The following is a 20,988-nucleotide window of genomic DNA, read 5'->3' on the forward strand; positions in this document are numbered from 1 at the left end:
TCTCCCAGGTGGCTTGTGGCAAACTTTAAATGACACTTTTTATGGATATCTTTAAGAAATGGCTTTCTTCTTGCCACTCTTCCATAAAGGCCAGATTTGTTCAGTATACGACTGATTGTTGTCCTATGGACAGAGTCTCCCACCTCAGCTGTAGATCTGTGCAGTTCATCCAGAGTGATCATGGGCCTCTTGGCTGCATCTCTGATCAGTCTTCTCCTTGTATGAGCTGAAAGTTTAGAGGAACGGCCAGGTCTTCGTAGATTTGCAGTGGTCTGATACTCCTTCCATTTCAATATTATCGCTTGCACAGTGCTCCTTGGGATGTTTAAAGCTTGGGAAATCTTTTTGTATCCAAATCCGGCTTTAAACTTCTCCACAACAGTATCTCGGACCTGCCTGGTGTGTTCCTTGTTCTTCATGATGCTCTCTGCGCTTTAAACGGATCTCTGAGACTATCACAGTGCAGGTGCATTTATACGGAGACTTGATTACACACAGGTGGATTCTATTTATCATCATCAGTCATTTAGGTCAACATTGGATCATTCAGAGATCCTCACTGAACTTCTGGAGAGAGTTTGCTGCACTGAAAGTAAAGGGGCTGAATAATTTTGCACGCCCAATTTTTCCGTTTTTTATTTGTTAGCAAAGTTTGAAATATCCAATAAATTTCGTTCCACTTCATGATTGTGTCCCACTTGTTGTTGATTCTTCACAAAAATTACAGTTTTATATCTTTATGTTTGAAGCCTGAAATGTGGCAAAAGGTCGCAAAGTTCAAGGGGGCCGAATACTTTCACAAGGCACTGTATGTATATATATATATATATATATATATATATAATACTGCGCTAAAATAAACAAACCCTATATCAACAGAAAAAAGCAGCTTGCACCAATCCTGAAATGTGGATATGAATAAGCTTAAAATATCATGCAGCGCTTTTGATACTAAAATCCACAAAAAAACAATTGTGGAGTAAAAGTTCATAAAAAGTCCACACACATATGAATGAATGGGGAATCCCAGGTACAGACAGAGTAAAAGTTGTAAGTTGTGAATCCAGAAGCCACCACCAGCAAACACCAGGTGTCCAAGCCTCTTACCGGATCTGACAGACCCCCATTACAGAGATCAGTCAAGCGTGCCCAATAAACAATCACTCATGTGGAGCCGATCCCAGATCCAAAAATCTTCCAAATAAGGCAGCCCAGTCTCAGTAAATGACAGACCTGGAGTTCCACTTTAATATTAATACTTGTTGAGCACTGCAAGACAGAGGGGAGCCAGAGCTGAAGGATCAAGTGTAACCAATCCTCTGCACCTGCAGGTTCCTCCACCGTCGGAGACCAGTCCCTGCAGCCTCTTCTCCCCTGTGCTTCTGTGGTCTAAGGTCCTCTAACATTGATTGACTGATGCTGAAACCATAGCCCCCCCACAGGAGCTGCTGAATTTGACTGGTTCCCTATTCTGCTACAATTCTTTAAGCTGCTCGATCCCCACTGACACACACAAGATTGTCACTGACCTGTCTACTCTCTTACTTGCTGCCTGCCATAGGTCTGTTTAGACCTGACTATGCTCTTGCTTGCTGCCTGCCTGAACCATTGTTTGGACCTGACTACTTTCTCGCCGGCCGCCTGCCTTAACCTGTGCCTGGACCTGACCCACTATTTTGTTTGCAGCCCTGTCAACAATCTCTGCATCGTAGCCTCTCCATTCAAGCCACTCCCTTGGTGAGGCGAGTTTGAGGTCTGCAACCTGGTGACAGTTTGCAGCGAAGTAAACCAGAAATCACTAGAGTCTCAGGTCCATCCCCACTCTCAGATGATCTGGTGAAAACTAACTGTCACTTAGGCCCCGCAGCTCGGTTTAACCCACATCACCTGCTAGAGGGCATTATAGCACAGCATCGCCAGCAGATGGGTTCCAGCATCGCCAGCAGATGGGTTCCAGCAGATGGGTTCCAGCATCGCCAGCAGATGGGTTCCAGCATCGCCAGCAGATGGGTTCCAGCATCGCCAGCAGATGGGTTCCAGCATCGCCAGCAGATGGGTTCCAACATTTCGAGTAGGTGTGGACCGGCATCCATAGCAGGTCTGAATCTGGCTGTTGTAGGAAACTTTTTAGTTCTAGTATTTTTGCCAGTAAGGAGGGGAATTCAGCATCACCAGAAGGCTTGTTTTGGGATAAGCAAATAACAGAAAAATAGGAGTGGAACAGACAGATGTAGTGCAGCAATAGCTGGATGTAAAACTAAAGTATGCAGCAGGTAGGCTGTGCTTCTCATTATGCAACTCAAGGCTGCCTGTTTAACCAACTGTTTATAATGTTTGTGTGGCCAGTGACTTTCTCATATAGGTATGATCAAACATTGTTAAACAGTCCTCTCTAAATAAATTTAACAGTTTACAACATGAAAGATCAGTAATGGTTTCTACATTTAACTCCAGCTCTAATGTGTTAATACAATATATTGCAGGAACATCCAGTGTGACAGAAGAGGCACCAGCTGCTGGTGTGTGAATTCTGATGGGACGGAGGTAGTGGGTAGCAGACAAACGGCTTCTCCACCTATATGTGAGTAGACGTCATGGTTGTTATACCACTTATATCACATCACCATCTTTCTGAAAAATATGACATTGCAGTTAATTGTAACAAAATGGTCAGCTTTGTAATATGTCCACGAAGGTTCTCATTTATCCAGATCAGTGGTCTCCAAACTGTGGCTTGGGCCCCAGATAAGACCCTTTTTTTGCTTTTTTCTGACCCTTGGGCAATTATTCCCCCCACTGTCAACAACAGTGGAGTATAGTTACTGATGCTGAAAACTGGGCACTATTCTTCCCACTGACACCAATAATGGGGCACTGTTCCTCCCATTGATATCAATGATGGGGCACTATTCCTCCCATTAGCATCAATGATGGAACACTATTACTGACACCAATGATGGGGCACTATATTTCCCACTGATACCAGTGATGGGAGACTAACACTAATGGCATTGTTTAATCCCATTGATGCCAGGACACTTTCTTCTTCCACTGGCCATAGTCCGGCTCCTTTAAAGTTTGAAGGACAGTAAAATGGCCTTTTGTTTAGGGTGGCGAGATGTCTTCAACATTACCGAACAAGTCCAGTCGAATGTGATGGACTACTACTAGAAGTTTGTAAGCACCACTAGTTATGTCGTTTGTTCCTTTATACATGTACAGCCTTTTACTTATGCCCAGTGGGAGTTTTATGAGTTTGAGGCCATGGGGCTAAACTGATCCTATGCATGACTACAAGACTTATCTCAGGCAGTGCCCCATCAATGGATTTCTCTTATCCTATCTATTACAACCAAACATGGAGAAAAGTCCCTCCATGGACCCTACCAAATAATATTAATAAATGACATCTCACAGGGAGACTGATTTCTGAACTGTAGAATGTAGGATTCTGCATCACCCTCTCCATGGGCTCTACATTATTTTCACATTGGGGCTGTGTTAGCAAGGGGGTAAATGTAAGGGATAGCTAAACCCAAGAGCAAAAACTCAATATTTTGCAGCTTATCAGTCATTAGATGTGGTTGCTGCATTAGTTTTGTTTGTTTAGTTTTTTTTTCTCTTAGTCACACCTAGTGATCCTGCCAGTACCACACTTGCTGTCCTACTCACTGTACTGTATGTACCAAGAAGCAGTGTGGGCCCACAAGGGCAAAACTACAGAACCCCTCCCTTTATACTGTTCTCCATAACATGGAGATAGAAGAGATTGAAAATAGCTCAATGTAACTGTTAACAGTGCAGCACAGGTAGAGATTACAGGATGTTATCAGCATACAAGAATTCTGGCAGGTTCCACAGATATTTCTTTCCACTTTCCAACAGATATCATGCAGTGCTTACAATGGTATATTTAATAGACCAAAAGAAAGCAAATAGGAGGTTTTGGGCATCCCCTGCAACAGAAATTACATTTGTTTGGTGAGATACATCCCAAGGGTTAAACACTGACAGTGACCCGGAATATTATAATGATCCAGACCTACCCATTCAGATTCAGTCTACAATCAGTCTGATGAACAAACCGCTATTTCTTCTGAACAGAAAAAGGTATAATTCTCCAGGACGTTTTTCAGTCGGAACGTACGTTGTCTGGCTTCTGTGTTACAAGTGATAGCGCATTTCTCATGACAGCACCCGCAGAACCTTCCTGCATGGACTCAGGGCAGGCTCAAAGGATGGACAGCTGCTAGGGTACAGTGTGTTTATTGGCTGCAGAGAGGGCAACCCATGCTGGATGATCTAGCTGCCACTGACAGCCACAAGCGGAGAGGAGGAGTCACAAATGCACTGTGAACTGTGTGGGAACCTAAGATGGGTATGGCTGCTGAGGGGTGAGTAGATGAGGATGGAGAGGGGGAGTTGTGTGTGCAAGGATGAGGGCACTGGGGGTGCAGGGGTAAGAGCTGAAGAAGCTGCTGCAGAGCTTAGCTGTTGGGGCAGGAGGGTTAGAAGGAGGTTGCAGAGATATTCTGGGTGCAGAGGTGATCTTTGGATGGGAATGCAGAGAGGCACTCTCTGTCTCTGCCTACCACACTCCTGAACCCTGCATTCTGTGCGTAATGCACTCCTGATCCTTGTACTCTGTGTATTTTGTACTCCTGAACCCTGCACTCTGTGTATTGCGCACCCCTGACCTCAGTGTTTTACGCACTCCTGAATCCTGCACACTGTGTATTATGCACCTATTTTATAATTTTATAATAGGTATAATTTACCTATTGAGAGGTTTTATTCTGTGGTATTTATTTATGTATTATGCACCACTGAACCCTGTACCCTGTACGTAACACACTCCTGAACTTGTGCTTGGATGTTATACACTCCTGGTTTTATGTAAAGCCCAACGCCGGAGAAAATTTTCTTTTCACACTGCATAGGTCAACTGCAAAAATGTTATACTCTCCTGATCTGCCGATCCTCTGGTTAACCGCGCCCCCCCACAGTCCAGAGGTGGACTGTTCCTGGCTGTGGAGCATGCTCTGAGCATGATAGCATCAGGAACAGTCAATTTTCAAGACAGGTGGAGCATGGGGGGTGCCAGACCAGTCTTTTACGGGGAGGATCAGCAAATCAGGTAAGTTTATCTCTGCTGTCCTCTCCCCTAGAATAAAACGAGCAGTTAACCCGTGCAGTGCAGGCACAGCCCTACTGCAATGGGAAAAAAACAATTTGACCAGAGTTCTGCTTTACCATCGCCTCTTTAGGACTCTCCCACTGTGCAGTTTGGTCACACCCACCCTAGGACATGGCATGCACAAAGCACCACATTGCTACTGCGGGGGGTATGTTTGAATGGGGAGTTCCTGTACCTGGAACTCTGCAACAAAGTTTATTAAAATACTTGCAATGTATTGCTTACCCAGGGTTTTTTCTTATTAATCAACGAAACTTATTTGGTTAAATGTGCCAAGAATTTGTGGTATATTTGAGTGATAAGGGGAAAAAAATTCTGGCGAAATCTAGTAAGTTGATAACTCTACCTCTGGCGATTGTTATCAGTTAGAATTGTTCCCAGCTACCTCCAGGGAGTACAACCTCCCCTTCCCCCATTACACTATGTTATGGAGGAGAGGGAATGGGGAGGAGGAGAAGAAATGGGGAGGTATTCTGTAGTTCTGTCCTAGGGCGACAACACAGTTCCTCCATAGATACAGTACAGAGCACCCTATCACCCTAAGACAGGAAGTGTGGTACTGGCAGAATCACCAGGTGAAAATAAAGGAAGAAAAGCCTGCTAAAACGAATGCAGCCACCACATCTAACGACTGGTTGCAATATATTACATCTTTGTTCTCAGAAACAATATAACGTCTACCGTACACCGATGATGGTACCTCTTTATGAATTTTTTATTAAACCCCAAGCAGCATACAAGGTGTTGCCGCTCAGGGACTGCCCTTCCTTGACACATTTAACCCTAATATACTTATTCATTTATTCACAGGCTTAGATATAATTTAAAGCATTCAAACCCATGCAAATTTGCTATTCATTTCCACAGCCTAGTAACGTGTAATTAGAGACCAAAGCTTGGCTCCCCGCATGCAATGGGTTCCCCACAACATATATATTTACAGAATACGTGTTTTGGATGCATTTACACAATGTGATTCTATAATGTGTAATTAAACTTGACCACATTCTCTAAACACAAAGAAATAAGTCTTTTTTAATTTGGATATTGCGTATTGTACTACTTTAATCTTTGACTACCACTTTACACCATTGCATAATATATTGAGGTTTATTCATTATTAAGTGCACTATAAATAATAATTAGTGTATATTCTAAGGCTGCCTTACTTGCTTTTTTACCCCAGTGGAACCCTTGAAATCATTTCCGGGTCTTGGAGAACCTGTATGAAAACCAATTTATTGGTGGTCAGTGGGTCGAATGCCTCTTACATTGGTGGCCAGCTGGTAGACTACCCCCATTACATTGGAAGTCAGTGGAAAGAATGTCCCCTTACATTGGTGGTCAATGGGAAGAATGCCCCATGTGACAATGTGTGTCAGTGGGAAGATTTCCCCTTACATTAATGGTTAGTGAGTAGAATGCCCCCATCACATTGGGAGTCAGCTGGTAGAATGACCCCTTAACATTGGGAGTCGGTAGGAAGAATTTACCCTTACATTGGTGGTCAGTGGGTAAAATGCCCCTGTAACATTGGTGGTCAGTGGAAAGAATGCCCCCTTACATTGGTGGTAAGTGGGAAGAATGCCCCTTACAGTGGTGGTCACTGGGTAGAATGCCCCCATTACATTGTGGGTCAGTGGGAAGAATGTCTCTTACATCGGTGGTTAGTTGGTAAAATGCTCCCATTACATTTGGGGTCAGTGGGAAGAATACCCCTATTGTGACGGTATTCACCATCACTGGAATTTAAAGACAGATAAGTAATGGTTTGGATTGCTATCTGACCAATCCCTGCTGACTCATTTTCAAGTCCTCATTTGCATGGCTAAGGAGGACCTGAAGGAGACCACAGGTACTTTATAATTGACCAATAGGAAAGCGGTTGTTGGGGGTGGGATGTTCCAAATTCTGTATATAAGTCTTGTTCAATAAAGTTGTTTTGAGTTCCTTCACCTCAATCTAGAGTTCTGTCTCTTATTGGGGGAATCTGCTGCAAGGGATTGCTATGTCCTCCATATTCCCTTGGATAATCACTAAGCTCTTGTAAGAGCTTGTGTAAGAGCTTGTTCGTGCTGCACTCTCTGGGGAAAGAGAGGTTCACCCACAGAAACCTGGAGCCTTGTCGTAGGTCCAGGGTGGCAAGGAGATGCCAAGACCCTAACCAAGCTGCGGCGGTTCGTGGAGTCTGAAGTGCTTACGGTGTCTGGTGGAGTGCTTGGAGCCCTCGGGAAGTACTAGGAGCATCTGTCAACGGAGGTACCCGCTCAGGGGTGCCCTGTTCCGTTACACCTATTACTTTGGGAGTCAGTGGGAAGGCTGACCCCCTTACTTTGGCAGCCTGTGAGTAGAGTGCCCATTACATTGTGGGTCAATGGAAAGAACATATCTTACATTGATGGTCAGAGGGTAACATTCCCCCATTACACTGGTGGTCAGTGGGAAAAATACCCCCCCCTTCATTGATGGCTAGTAGGAAAAATGCCCCTATGACATTGGGAGTCAATGAGAAAAATGCCCCCTTACATTGGTGATCAGTGGGTTGAATGTCCCTGTAACAGTGGTGGTCTGAATGTGACCCTTACAGACAGTATGCTGTCTGTCTTGCTGCTGGCTCCCCCAAGTAGCACTGGCCCTGGAACTATCCAGGCAACACTAAATGGGAAGTCAGTCAGCCACAACTCAAGGAACCCCCAACAACCTCTGGAGGAACCTTGGTTGAGAATGGCTGCTCTAAGAAATCATATGTGGTGATCATAGACCGTATGTAAATAGGTAAGTCTTCTGTCCTTCAGAGCACACAGGTTCTTGAAATATCCATTGTTCCAAGCAGGAAATGAATGTATTTTGATGGCTTTTTATGAGGTGGGTAATACCAATTGGACGTTCATAGTATTTCTTTCTATAGGCTTATCCTTTTGCCAACTCAGAAAGCAGCAGATCTTGGTCAGTGGATATATAAACAGCAGCTCGACTTCCTTTATCCCAAAATGCAAAAACTCCGGGGAATACGAAGATGTGCAATGCGATCGGCAGCTCGGGGAGTGCTGGTGTGTGGACAACGAGGGAATGGAGATCTATGGAACGCGACAGATTGGCCAACCAAAACAGTGTGAGTTTTACTATAATACATATAGCATATACTATACTGTACATCTTTAGGACCTTGCTGGTACATTATATTTAATTGGAATCTCCAGCTAAACAATTATAATTACAATGAAAACGCATATATATAGGAAGTGATTTACCTGTCTTATTGATTTGTATAGCACAAGCCTTTGTAATCTACCTGCGCCCACTGTTTTATATGGGGACAAAGGCTATTGGAACGTACAATTTATGGCCAGTTTGTGGACACCTACCTATCTATTGTTGGACATCTGATTCGAAAACCATGGATATTAATATAGAGTTGGCCACACTCTGTACCTATAACACCCTCCACTCTTCCAAGAAAGCTTAGCCAGTGTCTATTGGAATTTGTGTCCCTTCAACCAGAAGAGCATTTGTGAGGTCAGGTACTTATGTTGGATGAGAAGACCTGGTTTGTAGTTGGTTTTCCAATTATCCATGAAGGTCAAAGCTTAGGTCAGGGCTCTGTGCATGCCACTTCAGTTCCTCCATACCAAACTCATCAAGCCATGTCTTTATGGAGCCTTCTTTGAGCACAGGGGCACAGTCCTGCTGGGATAGAAAAGAGCCTTCCCCAAACTATTACCACAAGGTTAAAAGATCAGAATTGTCTACAATATCTTTGTATTCTGTAGTATTAACCGTACCCTTTACTGGAAACACCTAAACTAAGTAATTTAGAGGGGGTGTTCATATACTTTTGGCTGTATAGGTAGGTCAGGTGTCCACGACCATTCATTATAGACTAAAATTCCCCCTGCACAGGGCAACATACTGTAATATTAAACCACAGACTGCAATAAATACATTAACAAATCTATAGAAGAGCAAATATCACTGACAGTGGTCTGTATCCATGGAAGTAAGAACTATTCAGATTACCTAGGAGGGTACCGGAAGCTGTGTGGTGACACAGGTCACACGCAGGCACACTAGATGACACAGGGAACACTGGGCAAATAAGGAGTCATAGGGCGCACAGAAGTACATTTTGAGTCGCAGCATGCACAGGGGTATACTTGAAGTCACTGATGACATAGGGTGCATAGGGTATACTTGGAGACATGAGGGAGCACTTGGAATCAAGGACTGTATGGAGTATTTGGAGTCACAGGGCATACAGGGGTGCACTTGGAGTCACTAGATGACACTTGCAGACACGGGGTGCACAGGGAGTCCCAAAGCACACACAGGGGAGCATTTGGAATCACATGGCACATGGGGGCACACCTGAGGTCACTAGATGACATGGGGTTGCCTAGGGAGTCTTGGGACAGAAAGGGAAGCATCTGGAGTCAGTGTGCACAGGGGTGTACTTGGAGAAACTGCATGACACAGAGTGCATTGAGCATACTTTTAGACACAAGGGTGCACATGGAGGCACAGTGGCACACTTAAAGTCACTGATGACATGGGGTGCATAGAGAATACTTGAAGACATGGGGAAGCACTTGGATTTAGGGCATGAACAGAACATTTGGAGTCAAAAGGGATACTGGGAGGCACTTGGAGTCCCTAAATGACACCAGGGAGCATTTGCAATCACATGGCTCACAGGGCACAGTTATGGTCAGTAGATGACATGGGGTGCATTGAGCATACTTGTAGATACAGAGGTGCACTTGGAGGCACAGGGGCACACTTGGGGTCACTAGACAGCATTGAAGGGTGCACAGGGAAGCACTTGGAGGGCCAGATGTACTTGCACACTGACAGCTGAAGAGGCATGGAGTACATTAATGGCTGCAAGCAGGCACAGAGGAGACAGAAGGACTCTGGCAAAAACAGGGACTGCAGGGACTGGCTGTAGGCACAAAAGACACGGGGGTACGGGAATGCCTAGACATATCAATGCCTTACTAAAGAGAAAGCACAGCAGAGCAGCCTGCTTTGAGGCTTCCTTTGGCTGATAGAAACCTCAGATTGAGCCGACTAATAAGGGGGAAACACTGTTGTGATGATTTATTGAGTTCTATAAACAAGGGGCTTCTGACACAACTGAGAGTGATACAATGCTTAACATGTGCAGTGGAGCCTAGTGCTCCACCTGCTGGAGGGAGAGAAAACTACATAGTATTTATATGCAACATGCCAGAGCAGAAAAAATAATATATTGTTTTACCATTTATTTCTAAAGCCCTGACCATAGATAGGGATGGAAAGAATTTATATAGCAAACCACTAAATCAGGGTTTCTCAACCAGGGTTCCTCCAGAGGTTGCTAGGGGGTTCCTAGAGCAATGAGCAATTTCTGCCTCTTAGATAAGTTCCCTCTGACACCATTGATCTTTTTAGCTATCTGTAAGAGGGGAATTCTTCCTAATGACCACATGTGTAAGGATCATTCTTACCAATGACCATCACACTGTATCATGAGTTGTAGACATAGTCCTTTTTTAGCAGGGGTTCCCTGAGACCACAAAGTTATTTCAGGGGTCCCTCTGTGTTGAAAAGGTTGAGAAAGGCTGGTCTAAACATATCTCTTTAAGCTCATACAGCCAGGCCTTTAATTGTGCCTACAGGTAAATATTTGAATTTTGAATGATTTCACAGGCCCAAAGAGATGTGCCGTTAGAGATCGGCGGATTCTGCATGACGTTGGGGAGAAGGTCCCCCCTCATTGTTCCGAGGATGGTGGCTTTCAGCCTGTCCAGTGTAAACTCGTCAATACAACAGATCAGATGGTTGTTGACCTTGTGACAACGTTCAGCAGGTAAGCGTCTAAAAACATTTATGTTAAGGGATAACAACTGCGTTAGGTTCAAAGCTGTACTGCAGGCAAACAGCTAAACACAGAGGAGAAATGTGGTACATATACTGTATAAGAGCTATTCTACCTAGCAAGGGGTTTATATTTCTGCCAATCCAGATCTCTGATTTATACAGCTCAGTCACACAGCACAGCCTGTTGGTCCGGGCACAAGACCTGATTTTTCTCTGCTAAAGTTGAGTAACACTTACAGGTCTTGTCCCTCCCCCAGACTGTGACTGGACAGTGATAGGAGAAGCAGCAGACTCACTGGCTTCTTGTGGTGCTTCTTCTCCCCAGACTGAGCGCTTTTGCTTGGGTGAAAGGTAGAGTAAGAGCAATAATACTAGGACCATTATTAAAGAGGTGGGACTATATAGGCCAGACAAGGAGTCTTAAATAAAACTCTAATTTTTATTACACATAGTCTTTAACCACTTTACCACCGGAGGATTTTGCTGTCTTACGTCCAGGCCACTTTTTGCGATTCGGCACTGTGCGAATTTAACTGACAATTGCGCGGTCATGCAACGCCATACCCAAACGAAATTTACGTCCTTTTTTTCCCACAAACAGAGCTTTCTTTTGGTGGTATTTGATCACATCTGCGATTTTTACTTTTTGCGCTATAAACAAAAAAACAGCGACAATTTTGAAAAAATAACAATATTTTTCAAATTTTTTTATATGAAATTCCCCCCCCCACCCCAAAAAATGTAAAAATCTAAATTTTTTAACATTTTAGGCCAATTTGTTTTCTGCTACATATTTTTGGTAAAAAAAAATCGCAATAAGCGTATTTTGATTGGTTTGCGCAAAAGTTATTGCGTTTACTAACTAAGGGAAAGATTTCTGTCATCTTTGTTTTTTAACGAGTAATGGCGGCGATCTGCGATTTTTTTTGTGGTACTGCGACATTGCGGCGGACAGATCGGACCCTTGACTGACATTTTTGACACTTTTGGGGGTACCAGTGACATTACTACAGTAATCAGTGCTATAAATATGCACTGTTACTGTAAAAATTACACTGGCAGGGAAGGGGTTAATTTTTATTAGTGATCAAGGGGTTAATGTATGCCTGGTGCTTACTAACGTGTGTGGGGGGAGGTGACTGAGTGACACAGGGACAGATCGCAGGTTCAGCTATGCTGAACCCTGCAATCTGACCCTGGCTGTCACTTAGGAGATCCGCCCGCTGTGTTTACACAAGCGGGTGGATCTCCACACTCGATTCCCCGACAATCGGGGAAGAGCGGCGGTGATCACCGCCTCTCCTCCCCTGGCCCGACTCCCGCTGTGACTGAATACAGCGGGAGCGAGCCTCCGGCGGCGCGCGCGCCGCCCACGAGGGGAAGAGTCCAGCAACGTAGGTCTACGACGCTGGACGATAACGAGTCACTTTGCCAGAGTACAGTCAACGTGACTGGTCGGCAAGTGGTTAAAAACAGAACATTTCATAAAAAAACATGGATTTATGGTGCTTAATTGATCAACTGTACATAAAGACATAAGTAGCACTACTCCCATATCCAGTATCTTTGGTTTTTATGTTTTATTTGGAACTGGGATAGGAGAAGGGAATGAGTGGGATACTCCACTGAATAGAATCATGCACAATAGGCAGGGATGTCTTGAATAACGATGAGTAACGATGAGTAATGCTGAGTAATGCTGAGTAACACTGAGTTACACTGAATTGAGCTAGTCATGGCTTGGCCGCTGCTTCACTTAGCCCCTTGGCTGTGAAAGGAATTAGATAAGCTTCCTGAGGTAAATTGTATCCTGAGGTAAGCTGTACTCTGAGGTAGACTGTACTGCTGAACAACTTCAGGGCCCTTCCTGGCACCCCCTTTGTCCCTAATCTTCATGGTCACCTGACTGGCACCCCCTTTACTGATTCACTCCTTTGTGAGCTGGCTCCTTGATCCCCTGACTTCTCTGGAGTGGTCCCCTCTCTTAGGCAGACCCCTAGGCAGATCCCTCAGTACTCACGATACTGTTTTTCCCAAAGACTTCTGCCCAACAGCTCCACTGGTCAGCATACTGGGTCCTCTGCAGCTCAGCTCCACACCTGGTTCCTAAGCCGACTGCCTGGAACACCTTCTTCACACCTGCAGGTGGAGAGACAACCGTCCACCTCCTCCTGGGACTTTGCTCCCGCCAAAAGGCGCCCTGTCACATGCTCCCTCTGTATTTATCGGCAATCCCAGGATGCATTGCAGCAATGCCCTCCCACTGGGACAGTCATAAACCCTGGTGTGCTATTGGTTAGGTTTCATCACATCTGGAAACATGTGACAGGCTAAACTAACAGATCTGGCTCTCCTGATAAGCAGAAAGAGCCACCAAATGTGTTTTCCTAGCACCTACCTAGGAGTGTGCTACATATATATATAATGGGCTTGCTTGATAAATCTATTGTAAGAGAGATCCTCATGTGTCAACATGTTTCGCCAAAGTTAAGCTTCATCAGGACACATGAGTGTGGTACAGTAATCCTCTAAGGATAAATGACAATACTTACGATTTCAGAATTCAAAGACATATTCTGTAAATATATAAATGGATATTAGGACTATTATACATGGGTAACTCTAAACTGGTGACCTGTAAAGGCTTTTAAAGTTTCACCTATGGATAACTTTGTAAAACCCGAAGTGTGTCGCTTTTTCACGAGCGCATGCAATTTCAAGTCTTGACATGTTTGGTATCTATTTACTCTAGAGAACCTTATCTTTTATATTTTAACAATTTGGTAATATATTGTATATGTTTTCACAAAAAAAACTTGTATTTTTTTTTTTTTTACTGAAAATACATGTTTGATAAACATTTGCGCTAATATCATGTAACAAAAAAAAATTCAGCAATCGCCCTTTTTTCGAGGGTCTCTGCTTTCAGAAAATATATAATCTTTGGGGGTTATAACTAATCTTCAGGTCTAAAGTGTGCATATTAACATGTGCAAATTCAGTGCTGGCCGGCAGCGCAGAATCATGTGTATATACGTGATTCTGTATTTCCAGGTAGAATGGATGTCCGCTGGCACCCACTGATCGGTGAGGAGGAAGACAGGAAAGAGCTCTGCTTATGTAAACAATACAGAGCTCTGTCCTTGCAGCAGGGAATAAAATCCAGCACGTCTCTTAGTCAAAGCACCACCTAGTGCACACATAAACACTGGTTAGGCACATAATTAATGCTTTGATTGCCCTAGATGTTTAACCCCTTCCCAGGCAGTGTCATTAGTACAGTGACAGTGCATATTTTTAGCACTGATTACTGTATGATTGTCACTGATTCCCACAGTGTCAGTGTCAGTTAATGTCAGTTCGCCTCCATACTATCGCAGTCCCACTATAATGGGCCATACACACAATACAATTGTCTTTTGATTTTTTTCCTCTAGATTTACCAAAACCATATAATATGAGATCAAATCTAAACACTTTCAATTTGTATGCAATCAGGCTGGCCCTTGCACTACATAGTTGAAGGTAAATCTAAAGGAAATCTTACAACAAAAGTTGTATAGTGTGTATTCAGCTTTAGTCACCGAACGCCGCCATTACTAGTTTAAAGATAAAAAAAAATTCTAGTATAAATACCATAGTTTGTAAATGCTATAACTTTCAGGCAAACCAATCAATATACGCTTATTGGGATTTTTTTTTACCAAAAATATGTAGCAGAATACATATTGGCCTAAATTTATGAAGAATTTTTTATTATTATTGTTATTATTATTGGATATGTTTTATAGCAGAAAGTAAAAAAAATTATGTTTTTTTTTTGGTCTTTTTCCATTTATAGTAGTGATGGACGAACATCGGCCGGGGCGGTTCGTGAACGTCAGCCGCAAATTTTCTCAAAAGTCCGCAAACCGCAAGTTTGCGGCGGGCCCCATTGACTTTAATGGGAGGCGAACTTTAAAAACCTTTAGGTCATATTTGCAGCCACAAAAGACGTATTAACTGTGCACAAATAGTCCCAGCATATGGACAATGTCATAACAGAAATATTACAATTGGAAAAGTTGCCCTAAATTATTTTTTTTTTCTTTCATAAATCAGACAGAACTGACAGCAGCCGGTAAATACATTGTCTAATACATATAGGGTCCATTCACAATTTGGCGGAACCTTTACAGACCCATTGATTTTCAATTCCAGTCTGAAAAATTAGGCATTCACAGGATAAAGAAGTAAGTGTCGGTCTTTCCAGGCCCCAAAAATTAACCCACATGCATTTACTTGACAGCTAAGAACGTAGTATTCTGTGGCTGAAGGTACATTAGGCATTCACAGGTAACAGAAGTAAGTGTCGGCCAGTATTGGCCCCAAAAATTAGCCCACATGGGTTTACTTGACAGCTAAGAACGTAGTATTTGGTGGCTGGAGGTACATTAGGCATTCACAGAAAAAATAATTTTTGGCCCTGAAAGGCCCCAAAAATTTGCCATTCAATGGACATGAAATGCCTTTTATGCCTCTGTATGTAGCGAAGCCAAGGACCAGGAATTGCTGTGGGTGGATGGCGGTCTGGCGGATATTTGTCACGATCCCCCCTGCTGCGCTGAACGTCCTTTCGGACAGGACACTGGACGGGGGGCAAGCCAACATTTCCATTGCAAATTGTGCAAGCTCTGGCCAGAGGTCAAGCCTGCCCATCCAGTAGTCCAGGGGTTCATCACTCCTCAGAGCGTCCACATTGGCCGTTAACACGATGTAGTCGGACACCTGTCGGTCTAGGCGTTCCCTCATGCTGGATCCGGAATACAGCTGTCGATGGTTCGGCTGAAAGAAGGATCTCATATCTGAAGTCACCAAGACATCTTCAAACCACCCTCTTCTTGCAGGCGCTGTTGGATTGCTACCCGCAACTGTCTCTCTGTGAGTGGAAATTCCTCTGCCAGCGCACGCAAAAGCAGAATGCAGCATTTCCCCTCTGTGACTGTAGTAACATTTCCGCCATTTTTTGTTTTGTACCGGGGGTCTATGTACGTTGCCACCCAGTACTGGTCCTTGGCCTTTATGCTTTTTATACGGGGATCCCCCTTAAAACACTGGAGCATGAAGGCCCCCATTCGCACTAAACTGGAAGCGGTGTATTGGCCTGCTTCCAGCTCATCATCCAAGATAATGTCGTCCTCGTTCTCCTCCCCCCATCCACGGATAACACCAGGGATCCCAGAAAGGTTTAAAGCATGCTCTTCTTGCTCCTCCTCATCCCCACCCCCAGCACCATCCTCCTCCTCTGACTCCTCTTCAGACTCCTGCTGTTGACTTGTCTCAGATGGAGTAGCACCCACTGGGAATTCATCCAACATTGCAACTTCCTCATCTTCCTGCTCCTGCTCCTCGACGGCTTGATCAATGACACGACGCAACACGCTCCAGAAAGAAGGCGTAAGGTATGATGTCACTTATGGCGCCCTGGCCGTGACTGACCAGTTTGGTGATCTCATCGAATGGCCGCAGAAGTCTGCATGCGTCCCGCATGAGCAGCCACTGGCGAGGTGAAAAAAACCAAAGCTCCCCAGAACCTGTCCTGCCGCAGAGTTCGTACAGGTAGTCATTAACTATCAAGCATATGCAACGTTGAGTTCCATCACGTCGGGCAGTCACAAATAAGACGCCTGACGGTCAGGTTGTGTTGCCGCTGAATGTCAGCAAGGCGAGCCATGGCTGTGTAAGATCTTCTGAAATGGCCCGAGATTTTCCTGGCCTGCCGCAAGACGTCCTGGACCCCAGGGTATTTGGCAACGAATCGCTGCACCACCAATTTTGGGACGTGTGCCATGCATGGCACGTGTGTTATTTTGCCCTGTTTCAGCGCGTTCAGCAGATTGGCACTGTTGTCGCACACCACTTTACCAACTGTCAAATTGAGCGGTGTCAGCCACTGATCTGCCTGTGAACGCAAAGCTGAAAGGAGTGCAGGACCAGTGTGGCTCTTGGCTTCCAGGCACAACAGATGCAGCACAGCATGGCAACATCTCACCTGGCATGTGGAATAGGTTCTGGGGATCTTGGGCGGCGCAGCGGAAGAGACGGTAGCAGCGGAAAAGGAGGAGTCAGCTGAGGAGGAGAGGGAGGATGGAGGAGGAGGAGAAGAAGAGGCAGGTAGCAAACAAGCAAAATTCGCCACGAACCGACCACCGGGCGAACCGCAAGGCCATCTCTAATTTATAGCACAAAATAATTCAGTTGTGATCAAATACCAACAAAAGAAAGCATTATTTGTGGTGAAAAAAAGATACTAATTTCATTTGTGTACAGCTTTACATGACCGTGCAATTGTCAGTTAAAGTAACACAGTGCAGTATAGCAAAAAATGGCCTGGTCATGAAGGGGGTAAATCTGCGGGACGTCAAGTGGTTAAAATCCATATATTGAATTAATACATTATATCTGCCAGGAGTTTAGATTTAAATGATAAAGCTCATGGCAGCCAATGCATATCACTTGTATCTCGGTAGCATTGCTCTGGCTGCTCTATTAATATTTTTGGCTCTTACATGTCAGGTCCGCCTTTATTTTTGAAAGTGGTTAGTGGTCATTCTCAGTCTAACAGAGTCTGTGTTCTGCAGAACTTCATAGAGGAAGTTTTAATCTATAAAAATCTCAATTAGGTTTGGACCAAAGGAAAGAGAAAAAAAATGTTTTTATATTAAAGCTTAAATGAGACCCTGTCACCGTACTATTCATTTTAACAAAACTATTCTCATAAGATTATATGTACATTTATTTTATTACATATTACATTATATTATATGTACATGTTATTTCCCTGTAAAAGCCTCCGTTGTATAAACATCCAACAGCCCTGAAAACTGTGTGCCTTCATTTTGGATGTGTCAACAGTCCAAGCAGACCCAGGATTGGCATTTAAGTGACACGCTATAGCATGGGTGTCCAACCTTTTGGCTTCTCTGGGCCACATTGAGTGTAGAGAAATTTTCTTGGGCCGCATATAAAATGTATACTACAGTTAAGGTATATAAGTAATAAAATGCCGCCGCGCCCTTCACGCATGCCCATCCAATGCAGCTTCACCAGTGCATGCCCAGCCAATGCAGCCTGATCAGTGCCCATCCAATGCAGCCTCACAAGTGCATGCCCATCCAATGCAGCCTCACCAGTGCGTGCCCATCCAATGCAGTCTGCAATGAAGAGAGGAGAGCTGCTGGATTACACAGAGCAGGGATCTCTCGCTTACCCCGTGACCGCTGTCATACGAAGTCCTGCCTCCTGGACCGGCTCCTATGATAGACGTCACCAATGTGCTGTCTATCATTGACAGAGGCTCCGAGGCAGCCTCTGCCTACAGTTAGTTGGAAGCCGCTGTGGCCGTGCCCTCAACTCGACTTCCTTCCTCCCCAGCAAAAAAATAGTCAGGGGGCAGTGGGCCGCATTGCCTGTGGTTCTGGGCCGCAGGTTGGACATGCCTGCGCTATAGTATTCCCCTTCACATTTCCCTGGCATCTACATAAATGGTTATGAAGGGAGGTAAAGGGGAGGGGCAGAGGAGCTGGGCCAGCATAGAGAGTAATTAGACACTCCCAGAAGAGGAGAGGGTTATGGTGTGCAGAAAGGAAGGAGGCTGTGCTAGGGAACCAACTCTGCCTGGATTTGTAGAATTCCTGAGCAAGTTCAAAAACACAGTTCAAGTCCTTTGGAAACAACTGATCAAAGATGGCTATAAAGGGCCAATCACAGCAGCCTTTTACCATGTGATTAGCTGTGTCCAATCACAGCTGGTCATATGTAAACAGACTTGCCGGTTTTCATTTATAACCATTTATTTTATTTTTTTATTTTTGTGTTTTGTTTTTTTTTATTAGTCAAAAGGAGGCTGAAAACCCCCTATTTGATAGTACATTCACTGTGATCGGTTCTCTTTATGGAGACATCAGAGGTCTAAAAATTGCATTGCATAACTTTAATAAAATTTAAAGTGTATGTACTGCCAAAACTTTTTTTTTTTTTATATATAAGGAAGAGAAGGAACCCTTGTAAGGTTATCACTTGCTGTCTGTGTTCTGGGGGGGGGGGGGGGATTTCTCTTGACTATCTGACCTAGAGAGGCAATAGGAAGTTAAAAATGAGGGGAAGTCTCCTGTAAGAGAGTTGATAGAGGAACATGTGTTCCCGTTGGCAGATTGCCTCTTACCTCTTGTTCTGACATTTTGGATTTCCCCCACTTTGCTTCTCAGTGACTATGGTCACCAGTACAGTAGAGGGGCAAATTTTCCAAATGGGGACATAGAAATCAGTGCCCATCAGTGCAGCCTCATCAATGCCCATCAGTGCAGCCTTATGAGTGCCCATCAGTGCCTATCAGTGCCCTTCAATGCAGCCTCATCAGTGCCCATCAGTGCAGCCTGATCAGTGCCTATTATTGCAGCCTCATCAGTGCACATCAGTGCATATCAGTGAAGAAGAAAGATTACTTGTTTCCAAAATTTTATAACAGAAACTAAGAAACGTTTTTTTACCACTTTACCACTCTACCCAACACACACAAATATTTTTTCTTAGAAATGCACTTCATCCTCAGATTCTCATATGCTTCTGCTCTTCAGATACAAGACACGCCATTCCACTAACTTTCTAACTTTTTAAACTGAAGAATGGAAAGTGCTAAAGGAAGCTGGGAGTAAAGCAATGCTTCAATCACACGAAAATAAAAAATTCCTTACAGTATAGTGCCTGCGGGGTCCCCTTAGTCTACCTGTAAAGTGGTACATCTGTACTGTGTATAGAAGCTGCTGCAGAAATAATTGCATTTAAAAATCCAAAAAAATGACATTTTCCCTGCAAGCTTTCTTTTTTTGTAAACAACGGCTTGGGGAGCCAGTCTGTATTACGAGGCCACAATTTAGTGCATTGGGAACTAGATTAGAGATTTTTTGGATAAATTCTGGTGTCTCTTCTGCAGACTTTGGATAGGGGTAACACACAGAAATATACTGCGGTAAACAGCACGTAACTCACTGAAATATACTACATTAAACATGCAGTAACACACACAAATATATTACGTTAAACGTGCACCAACGCACTGAAATGTACTGCATTAAACCGCACGTAACGCACAGAAATATACTTTGTTAAAGGAGCTGTAATGTCAGGAAGGTTTTTTATCTTAATGCATTCTATACATTAAGATAAAAAGCCTTCTGTGTGTAGCAGCCACCCCAGCACCCCTAATACTTAAATAAATCAAAGAAATTGTGACCGCATTCAGGAGAAATTGAGGAACGAAGTGTTTAATTCCTCATACATAAATGCATACAATGCTTACATAGACACGGGACAGGTAGACGCGTTTCACGATTCCACAGATCGCTTACTTATTACCAACTTTACCTCACCTGAGCGTCTTTTTCCTGCTACCTACCCCTAATACTTACCTGAGCCCCCTCTCTGTCCAGCGATGTCCATGAGTCCCTCGGCCATCCTGGGACTCTCCCTCCTAATTGGCTAAAATACAGCCATGGCGCCATTGGCTCCTGTGGCTGTCAATCAAAGTCATTGAGCCAATCAGGAAAGTGAGGGGGCGGGACCGATCAGCAGCTCCGTGTGTGAATGGACACGAGGAGCTGCAGCTCGGCTCGGGTGCCCCTATAGCAAGCTGCTTGCTGTGGGGGCACTCAACATGAGGAAGTGGCCAGGAGCAGCAACGAGGGACCCAAAAAGAGGAGGATCGGGGCTGCTCTGTACAAAACCAACTGCACAGCGCAGGTAGGGCTGGCCATACATTATACAATTTTCCTGTTCAATTTCCTTTAGATTTACCTTGAACTATGTAGTGCAGTGTTTCTCAACTCCAGTCCTCAGGGCACACTATCAGGCCAAGTTTGCAAGAAAACTGAAATACATCACAGTTGATATAATTT

General features: G+C 44.2%; 1 protein-coding gene across 1 annotated transcript in view; it reads left to right on the forward strand.

Moving 5' to 3' along the window:
* Positions 1 to 20,988, forward strand: part of TG (thyroglobulin) — a gene marked incomplete at its 5' end in the record, with an annotated part of 481,401 nt that overhangs the window by 14,080 nt on the left and 446,333 nt on the right. Inside the window, 3 exons of the mRNA XM_082259019.1 lie at positions 2,484 to 2,581; positions 8,106 to 8,309; positions 10,886 to 11,045. Coding sequence (XP_082115145.1) covers positions 2,484 to 2,581; positions 8,106 to 8,309; positions 10,886 to 11,045 — 462 coding nt within the window. The remainder of the gene's footprint in view (positions 1 to 2,483; positions 2,582 to 8,105; positions 8,310 to 10,885; positions 11,046 to 20,988) is intronic.

The sequence above is a fragment of the Pelophylax lessonae genome, assembly GCF_965119305.1.
Source record: "Pelophylax lessonae genome assembly, chromosome: 5".
Classification (NCBI taxonomy): Eukaryota; Metazoa; Chordata; class Amphibia; order Anura; family Ranidae; genus Pelophylax; species Pelophylax lessonae.